The sequence below is a fragment of the Metopolophium dirhodum genome, chromosome 8, assembly GCF_019925205.1.
Source record: "Metopolophium dirhodum isolate CAU chromosome 8, ASM1992520v1, whole genome shotgun sequence".
NCBI lineage: Eukaryota > Metazoa > Arthropoda > Insecta > Hemiptera > Aphididae > Metopolophium > Metopolophium dirhodum.
In genome coordinates, this window is record NC_083567.1 from 21,545,897 (window position 1) to 21,556,654 (window position 10,758).

At 28.0% G+C, this 10,758-nt stretch overlaps 2 protein-coding genes across 2 annotated transcripts; one reads left to right on the forward strand and one right to left on the reverse strand.

Moving 5' to 3' along the window:
• Positions 1–308: 308 nt before the first annotated feature.
• LOC132950491 (valine--tRNA ligase-like) lies at positions 309–5,644 on the reverse strand. The gene is made up of 18 exons (XM_061021982.1): positions 5,314–5,644; positions 5,020–5,224; positions 4,713–4,959; positions 4,382–4,610; positions 4,136–4,315; positions 3,939–4,063; positions 3,710–3,855; positions 3,522–3,638; positions 3,218–3,452; positions 3,035–3,157; positions 2,864–2,971; positions 2,651–2,810; positions 2,304–2,581; positions 2,037–2,234; positions 1,850–1,964; positions 1,622–1,785; positions 1,339–1,485; positions 309–1,259 (listed from the first exon to the last, which is right to left on the reverse strand). The coding sequence occupies exons 1-18, from the start codon at positions 5,420–5,422 to the stop codon at positions 1,179–1,181; spliced, it is 2,967 nt and encodes a 988-aa protein (XP_060877965.1). The 5' UTR covers positions 5,423–5,644; the 3' UTR covers positions 309–1,178.
• A 114-nt stretch (positions 5,645–5,758) lies between these two features.
• LOC132950492 (dynactin subunit 6) lies at positions 5,759–7,798 on the forward strand. The gene is made up of 5 exons (XM_061021983.1): positions 5,759–5,915; positions 6,022–6,192; positions 6,993–7,120; positions 7,373–7,515; positions 7,589–7,798. The coding sequence occupies exons 1-5, from the start codon at positions 5,905–5,907 to the stop codon at positions 7,676–7,678; spliced, it is 543 nt and encodes a 180-aa protein (XP_060877966.1). The 5' UTR covers positions 5,759–5,904; the 3' UTR covers positions 7,679–7,798.
• The last annotated feature ends 2,960 nt before the right edge of the window (positions 7,799–10,758 follow it).

The following is a 10,758-nucleotide window of genomic DNA, read 5'->3' on the forward strand; positions in this document are numbered from 1 at the left end:
TAAAGTACAAAGAATTTAAATACAAAGTTTGATTTTAAATATTTTAAATTATTTGCTATACTGACATTTAATGTTTATTAAACAATTTTAACAATTACCACCATTATTCACGAGTCATGATCATAGATTTAAATTATTAAATGTCAAATATATGAAATTTATTTAACTTCTTTAGTGCATATTTTTACGGTTTTAGGGGTATTTATAAATGTACATTTTAGTGGTTTTAAGACTATCCCAAACTATGATTATAATAATATATTGGTTTCAAATTAAATACTTCATTATATCAATATCCTACACCTAGTAACACTATGGCAACACCATAGATAACGAAAGATTCTTCTTTTAATAAGTGGTGTTTTATCAAAATGTTGACTAGCCCCTAAGAAAAAATACTTAACTGAAAATAAATAAGCCTAAGTAAGAAACTAGGAAGTCTCTTTTTTTTCTCTGAAATTACTCTTTTTAAATATTTTGTAGCTACAAGTAGTTTATTATCTTGAAATTTGCTTGCACAAACTGGTGTGATAAAAACGCACGGATATTTTCACCATATTGACATGGTGCATTAACCTGGTGTGGGAAAATGTCGGTATAATTTTACACCAGTTTGGACCAACAAATTTTTATGACTTTTTCATGTTTTATAGTGTTGGGTTGTTAGGTGACATCATAATCTTTAGTATTATATACAAAACCGTGGGTGATTTTATACTGATATTGTATTATTGTTTATGGCTTAATTAAAGTGTATTTAACCATGGTTTAGTTTATAAATACCATATTTTAGTGATTTTACTATTTTAGAACCACTTAATAATAAAAACCAACATTATCCATTTTGGGACAAAGACAATAGCATAGACAAAACTTAGTTAATACCAGTTTATTTCCATTTAAACATTTTATTATAGATATTAGGTCAAAAATTATTTTTTTAAGTAATTTTTATTGGTTGCTCAGTCGGTGCTGGTAGATTGTGCCAACAAATAAATGCTCACTTCAATTTCGTACTAGTTTTGCAGGTAACTTTATTCAATATTTAAAAAAAAAAAACAATTTTTCAGCCATCTGCTTCTGCATAATTTTAGTTAACATTTATTCAGTCTACTCTTTGTATACAGACCATACATTATCTTATTGAATTCCATAATGTTGTTCGTTATTAAAACTGTTTAATCGGTTACTAATTCTTTTTCCTTGATAGTTTTCATGTACATGCTGATTCTATTTATTTCTTCCATTAACGAATGCATCTAAAAATTATAAAAAATGTATTAGGTATGGGAATAGTTAATTAAATAAATATATGAAATCTTGGTGATAATTTTATACCTTATCTCCTCGTGCTACTCTCGAATTCTCTGTACTATTTTTAAATGTTTTACTTAATGATTTTTCTATTTTCATTACTTGTTTTTGTAAACGTTGACGTCTTGAATTTAATATACTATAATATTTTTTGTATTCTAAACTTCCACCCTAATAAACAACACTTAATTACAATTTTTACAACATTTATGGGCAGGTGATAATTTTCATTAAAATGTTTATTTTATATTTGTATATAGTTAATTCAAGATAAACAAAACATATTATGTAAGTACTGATAAAATACTTTTAAAAGAAGATGAATTTCAGTATGATCACCAACTATATCAGAAATTGAATTCAACTTTAAATTAGAATTTTCTTCTACAAAACACAAAGTTGATCCTGATAAATGTTGAATAATATCTTCATACTTATGTAATAATTTATGGCATTTTGAATGTAGTATAACTAAAAATAAAAATGTATTGATGTATGAATTTGAGATTAAAAATTGATTATTGATTTGTGTTACTTTCAGATTGATCTTTGCTAAAATTATTTATTGATCGAATTCTACGTATTGCTGTAACTATATCCCTTACTGTTTTCATATCAGCATCTAACTGTTCATTAAGCCATCGCGCATACTAAAAATAAATATCATTCATTAATTAATACTCATGTGTTACATAGTTTACAATATAGTATAATAAATGTACTTCAATTGGTTCTGGAAACTTAGTATATTCTATTGGTGTATTATTTTTTCCAGGTAAGGCACAATAAAGGGTTTCTGACAAAAAAGGCATAAGTGGGTTCATGAGTCTGAGAGATGTATCCAGAACATATAATAGCACCTTGCAAGTTGTTTGAATCTCTTCGTCAGTACCATGTTCAAAAATAGGTTTACATGTTTCCTAAAAAAGTTAAAAATTAAGTTATTAATCATGATATAATTTGAAAATGTATGCTAAAATAATATGTACCAAAAAAACATCACAGAACTCATTGTAAAAAAATTGTCTCAATTTAGTTGTGGCAATGTAAATATCATAATTTTGGAACGAGTTATTAATTTTATGAACACAATCTCCTAAACGACTCAGTATCCAAAATTGGATCATATTACTGGGAGTTGGTGATATATAATCATGAACTTTTTTTTCTTTCGCCCACATTAGTACAAATCTTGTAGCTTGCCATATTTTATTACAAAACATGCGATTTTGATAACATTCATTCACATCAAAGTGAATTACTTGATCTGCAATGGTTTACAAAAATAATAATTCTTATAATATTTTGTGCCTCAAAATCAATTATTTTAACTTACTTTTGATGTTTTGAGAAACAAGAGTTAGTCTAAGGGCATCTGTACCACTCTCTTTAATACCATCTGGAAATAGTTTTTTCTGTCTCACCAAGGCCTTTTCTAATTCATCATATGATATTGTACCCGATTTAGCATTGGCTTTAACTTTGTTTTGTAAATCCTAATTTATACAATTAAACGAGTTAAGAATAAAATAATAATATTGGAAATTACCTCTAATGAAATTCCATTAATGATATCTTCAGGATCAACAACGTTTCCTAGACTTTTGGACATTTTTCTACCATGGCTATCACATATCATACCATGTAAAATCACATTCTAAACATATAAAAATTCTGTAAAAATTCTTAAATGATTATTATATATTTCAATAAATGTTACTTTAAAAGGAAGTGATCCTGTTAAAAATGTTCCTAGCATCACCATTCTGGCAATCCAAAATGTTAGAATATCATGTCCAGTTTCCATAACACTCAAAGGGTAATATTTCTTTAAATCTTCCGTCTAAGATAATTAAACATTAGAACTTTTTTTAAACATTTAATAGCAATGTTCAATTTTAACCTTATCAGGCCAACCAAATGAAGAGAACGGTAGCAATGCTGAGGAAAACCAAGTATCTAGTACATCTTCTTCTTGTCGAATATCCAAAGTAGCCATTTCTTTTTCTGATAATTTAATTTTAGCTCCAATTTTTTTAATAGCTTCATCTGTATTATGAGCAGAAATCCAACCATATTTAGTTTCAAATAATGGCAATCTATGGCCCCACCAGAGTTGTCTAGATACACACCAATCTCTAAAAATATATTAATACATTTTAATCTTACTAAATACATAATATTGATATTTTATTTAGATTATATACTTAGAATTATCAAGCCATAAAAACCATTGATTATGATAATGAGTAGGTTCAATAGTTAATTTACCATTTCTTAATGATTCAGATGCTTTTTGGGCCATTTCTTTGCAATTTATAAACCTTAAAAGAAAAACAGTTTTAAATGTAAAAATAAAATAAACATTTATATGAAATTATCAAAGTTATAATACCATTGTTGTTTTGGTAGATGTTCTATTATATCACCAGTGCGGCTACATATAGGTATTGACATCATGTGTTCTTTTGAGTCTCTTAATAAATTAATTTCTTTTAATTTTTGAACTATAGCAGTTCTAGCTTCATATCTTGGTAAACCCTAAAATTCAATATTTAAAAACATACAATTATTTGTCTATATTAACATATTAGATTTATTAATTATTATTCATCATAATCTACATTAAATTCATCGTATTCGCAGTTAATATTTCCAGATTCGTCAATAACATTGATTATGGGAAGATCATGTTTGGCAGCTAATTCAAAATCAAAAACATCATGAGCAGGAGTTAACTTAACTGCCCCTTAAATAAAAAATAAATTATTTATAAGACCCAAATATTAAATACACAAAATATCATTATGAACAAAAATACCTGTTCCAAAATGTTTGTCAACGGAATGATCATAAATTAAAGGTATAGTACATTTTCTAAAAGGATGCCATAATTTAACACCATTAAGCCCTTTATACCTAACATCATCAGGGTTTACAGCAACTGCTACGTCTCCAAGTAAAGTCTCTGGTCTAGTTGTTGATACAATAATTTCTTGATCTAATGATCAGTAAATGATGTATTTTTAATCTAATAATTTATAATATTTATTATGTAGATACAAACCAGAATCGTGAAATTTGTAAGCTATATCAGTGAGAATACCAAACTCTGCAGGTCTATTATTCCCTGGTAAGCTAATATAAGTTCTTCCCGAAATTTCTTTATGATCTATTTCAATATCAGAAACTGTAGATTGTAGAGAACAACACCAATTAACTAATGAATATTTTCGGTATAGGAGTTTGCCATCAAATAATCGTATAATAGCTTCATTTACAGCTCTGCTTTGCTTCTGAAAATGTATTTTAAAGTTTAAATAGTTAAAAAAAATGTTATTGTTAAATATAAAATGAACAAACAAATAAAATCCATATAAAAAGTAATAGGTAATTACTTCATCCATTGTGAAAGTCTCTCTGTTCCAATCTAATGTTACGCCAAGATTTTTCAATTGATTTCTAATGATTGAAATTTTGCTCTCTTTCCATTTTATCACTTCTTGGTTAAAAGCTTTCCTACCAATATCTTGTCTATTGACATTTTTTTCAGCAAATAATTTTTTTTCTACAACTACTTGGGTAGCAATACCAGCATGATCAGTACCTGGTACCCATACTACATCAACACCGCTCATTCTGTACCTAATATTAAAAAAAAAATTTGATAAAAAGATTACTTAAAATTAAATTTTAATTACAAACCATCGGACAATAATATCCTGTATAGTGGCTGTAAGCGCATGGCCCAAATGCAAAGATCCAGTGATGTTTGGTGGTGGCAATATGATAGAAAAAGTCTTTTGATTGTCAGTATTATGATTTAAACTATTAATATTGGGCAATACAGTATTTTTGGACTTTTCAACTATTTTAGGTTCATATTTCTTGGGTAATATTTGATTTTCTCCTGAAAATATAAAAAATATATAGGAAGTTTTTTCTATATTATACTTCAAATCAAAATATATAAAACGGTATTAAGTAAAATTAGTTTACCGTGTTTAAAGTCTATAGAATAACAGTAACAACCAATTCTTTTGTATTTTTTCAGGTATTTGCTATGCAATAATGTAATGTTCATATTACTTTTTATAATAAACATCATATTAGATAAATTCTATTATTATAGAAGTATATTATAATTTATTGATTTTGACTTAGATAGTTGAATTAAGTATTGGATATTATGTATTATTGTAATATTGTATTAAAAGTTTGATGTGTATAACATTTTTGCTGCCAATTATAATACCTACTTAATTAAAATATTAAATACAAAATCAACATAATATTAAAAAATATAATGTAAAAAACTAAAAACGTGCGAAATTATCATTCAAATTTTATCAGTTATCAATTTTTGATAAATATTTATTTTGTTTTGTTATCTATAAAATAGGCAGTAATCACGATCCTCTTAGATAACCCTTTTGAATACGATATCTTTAATCGTGCTGATAAGTGATTTTTTTAATACTTGATGCATTAAAATGTTTAAATAATTGATTTTATTTTAAGAAAATATTGTATTACTTAGATTGTTACAACTTTACAATAATAGTTTCGTTTCCTTGATTTCGTTTCAGAATGTCATCAAAGTAAGTAAATATAAATATAAATGGAATTAAAATTATTATTTCTTTTAGGAAGTAATAAGTTTTTTCATATTTAGACTGTGCACAAAGTAATAATTTGCCTTTTTAGAGTTAAAATTGGTCAAGGAGCTATGGTTTGTAAAGAAATTAAAGTTAAGGGTCAAGTAAGTTTTGGCGCATCTACAATAATTCATCCTGGTGTAACCTTAATAGCCGAAGCTGGACCCATTGAAATAGGGGAAAATAATATTATTGAAGAATATGTCAATATTATTCACAAGTGAGTATCATTAATGAATATGAATCTGATTTACAATTAAACTGATATTTGGTCCACTATAATACTTAACTTTTTATCAAAAAAGTTTGATTTATTGTAAGACCAACTACTTAAAACTTAAAAATATATCCCTAACACTTCTTCTTCTTATTTTTCTGTTTATGTGCCTTCACAACTCAGCAAGAGTTTTGGCTGCCACTGTCACCGACCTCTAACAATCTCGTTCCTGTATCCTTTCCTCCAAATCTGTTACTTCTAGTCTCTCTAGATCTTGACGCACTCCATGCATCCATTGGATATGCCTCTGGGTCTTCTACCTATTGGTTTGTATTCGATTGACACCCTAACTTCATTTGTTTCCTCTCTTCTCGCTGTGTGTCCAAACCACTGAATTCTCTGGCCGTTTACGTAGCTTGTAATATAAGGTACTTTGGTGATTTCCCTGATTTACCTTTTATCCCTAACACTAAAATGTTAAGGTATTTTGTTTATAGAAACTAATCTTTGTCTTATAACTGAACTTTTTATCCCAAAAATAGTTAAACCTCAATTGTTAGCAGGTCTTATTAATGTTAAAATTATAAAATATGTTTAAACATATTAACCCATTCTTACCATTTGAACCATACTTAAACGTATTAATATTGTTCAGTCATTCTTTAATTATTATTGTTTTATTTGTTGTATCTTTACTATTTTATGAATATAAAATAAACAAATGTATAATATACAATAATACACAATTATAATTTAATAGTTTCTTATGTAATATTGATTTAATAAATAGTATTTTTAAATAGATTTTTACCTGGAGATGAACAGTCTGAGCCTGTGACACTCAAAATTGGTTCTAATAATGTGTTTGAAGTATATTCAACCATCGAGGGAGTCAGCTCTATTGGAGACAATAACATATTTGAATCGAAAAGTATGAAAATAACCTAACTTGGTCCATTTATGTTAAAAAGAAACCTCGGTAGCGGCTTGTTTTTGTCGGGCAGTGGTCATGTAACACCCATCTGTCATCTCCATCTAGTTAACCATCTCTACTCCTGTCATGTATTAAAGGTATGCCCCTGTGCACAAGTCAGCTGCTGATGTTCCTTCTTAATGTGAATGGAGAATATATTACATTTTATATTTTTTTCAAAAAAAAACTTATGATTTTAAAAATGTTAAGGTTTTGTTGGTCGAAATTTAACAATAGGCAATGATTGTATTATTGGAGCAGGTTGTCATTTAACATCTACCTCGCCTATTGAAGATGGCACTTGTGTGTATGGTAAAAATTGTACTAGACAAAAAGCTTTTTGTAAACCATCAGTAAGTTAAAAAAAAAAATAACTTATTTTTAATTCAATATTTTGATAAACAATAATTTTTTATATATTTTTAGGTTCCTGGAGGGCATCGTGAATTTCTGATCAAATTGTTACCAAGTTACCATTTATTAAGAAAAAATAAAAACCCTATCGAAGGAAATTAAAATTATGTTCAAGTCAAAATTGCATCATACATTCATACTCACATTCATACTACATAATATTGTATATTTTACTAATTGTATATTTATTCAGAATAATACATTATTTTCTTAATATTTTTATTTATTAACATTGTTATTAGATAGTTACTACTTACTAAGCATCATTCTTTGGCTATATGTATGTTTAGATGTCGATCGGTTGGCCTATGAGTCTAGAACATCCCACTCTCAAATATGAAATAGGACGTAGAGGTAGACACTAAAGACCTGCAAGGACCGGGCCGGCCCAACCAGGTCCTTAAAAAGCCCGGCCCTTAGTGACATTGGACCGGGCCGTGTCTTTGAAATAAAATAAAGGGTTGGACCGAGCTTTTTAAGTCTTGGAATTTTATTCCAGACCGGGCCTGGGCATTTTTTGTACACTTTTTCGGGCCGGGCCGGGCTAGACTTCGAATAAAAAATCAGGGGTTGGACCGGGCTTTTTAAGGATTTTTCTTCGACAATAAATAATCACAATTTGAAATAATAAATAATAATGATAAAACAAATGTTGGTACAGGTAGATCATATAGAGTATACTTTATGGATAGATACTAGATAGTAGATACAATCAAAATGCATATAATAATTAATAATATATTGATTGGTGGGTATAATAAAGCTATTTATATACCATAATAATATATTTTTTTTCACAATATTTTTTGGACCGGGCCGGGCTGGGCCTGAGAATAAAATTGATGGATCGGACTGGGCCGAAAATTTACGGCCCTTGCAGGTCTATAGTTGACACATAGTCCTTGGTGAGTATCTTCTGGTGCTATGTAATCACTATTAACTAATTAAAATGCATATAATAATAATAATAATAATAATAGGTACTATTATGTCTTGAATAATCTGTAAAGAGGTGTACCTAAATTGCCTATACAGAACGCCTTATGATCATATTAATTAATATTATTACCGAAATGCATTAAAAATAATATACACCCTATAATAAGGTGTAACAGAAAAACCTGACAAATGAAATAAGAATAACTATCGTTCTAATTGATATTTAAAATTTTTTTATCAGAAAAGATACTAAGATAATTTTATTTCAGTAAAAATAATAACTATGTATTAATTTTTATTGCTTCATCATTAATTTTAACGAGTGAACTATGATGTTCTATTTCAGAAATGCATTCCTCACTATCAATATTTATACTAGCATTTTTTGAAGTATTATGATTCATGATCTTCATAAATATTTATACTGTCGTAACATTTGATCAGGAATATATATTTAATTCTAATCATCTCTTCGTTCACTATATTCATTGTATTGTTACCAAATTGGATATTATTTAATATAGATATCATCGTGACATTGTTATAGGTTTCATTGAGAGCTCTGGTGCGAATATGATAACGAGAACATCTATTATCATAATATTACGTATTATTTAATTAAGTCCCGTTCAATTTGTGCTAAATGTATTGTGTTTACTTATGTTTTTTGGTTCTTTTATCAGAACTAAAGGAGTTGAAACATGGAATTACCATTTTAAAGTTTTTTCATGAAAACTATTTTTCCAATCCATTTATAACTTATTAGGATCTAGAAGTATTTTAAAATGTAAAAAATCGAAAAATTATATTTTTGATGTGGGTATTATAAACTAACTTGAAACCAATTTTATGAACAACATTTTAAGAGATTTTATAGGCATACCAGCGTTTCATGCCAAAATGAGCTATTGCCTCAAATCTTAATCACGAACGTTTTGGAATTCTACCATGATTTTAATGAAATAGTATACATATTACATATACATCGTGTTTTTTTAATATTAACCGAGTGCGGACCGTCGGTAGACGCACTGCTCCACGGAAAAACCTATACGTTTAGTCGCTTTCAAATGGAAGACCGTAAACAAACTGACCTCTCATTTATACAAATTTGCAAATGTCCCTGTAGGCTGTAGATATATTGCTGTCCGAGATAAAACTATTAAAATATTTACCAGCTACCGATGGTAAACCAGATAGTAACACTCATAATGAATCTATCCATTCGTGGCTTGATTATATGAAAACAAATAATTACATACAATCATTTAATGAATTTTTCACTGTACTGAAATTATTCAGTGTAATACCTGTTACCAGTTGTTCCTGCGAACGGGTATTTTCAGAGTTAACTATAGTAAAAAATAAATTAAGGAGTTCTATGCAACGAGACTGACTTAATAGTTTAATGTTGATGTTCACTGAACCAGAAATAACATCTAGTGTTAACATTGACACGGTCATTGACGAATTCAAAAATATGGGAAATAGAAGACTTCATTTATAATTCTTCTTAAATTATAATATTAGCTATTACATAATTACACATTTATGTGGGTACATTAATTATGCACAATGTATTAATATAATATGTATATTATACAGTTTTTGTTTATTATTTTATTTTTGGGTAATGTGTTTTGTTTTTATACATAACTGTATTTATATCGTTTTAATTTTAACATTAAAAATATATGTCTAGAAATTAGCACATATATGTTGTGTGCATATTTAACTTGATTATATTTATACATATTATATATATTACACTTTTTTTACTACACAAAATTTACCTTTTACAATAACAATGTATGTTAGGTAATGTGTAAGAAAAATAAAAATAGGGGCACTGTCAAAGTATTGGGGCACTAATTCTACCAGGCTCGACCGGAAATTGAAGTCTGCGCACGCCTATGGACTTATGTAGACATGGCATGCATCACAGAATAGTAAATTATATATTATGTGGATGCTGGATTGTGGCTGTTGTGCTGGTGATCGATGTGAGGCGTGTTCTGATTTAGTAACAAGACCAAACGCAATGCGATTCAAATTTTTTTACGAAAAAAATACATAATACTGTAAGTATAATAATAACTAAATAGTTGTTGAGATTTGGGCCTTGGGGGAGGGGGGATAAAGCCTTACTTTGATAATAATGAATAAGCTTAAAACAAAATGTAGAATATTTTTGAGAGGCTATAGACATTTTTTTTTTTGGGGGGGGGGCTGAGCCCTGCTTG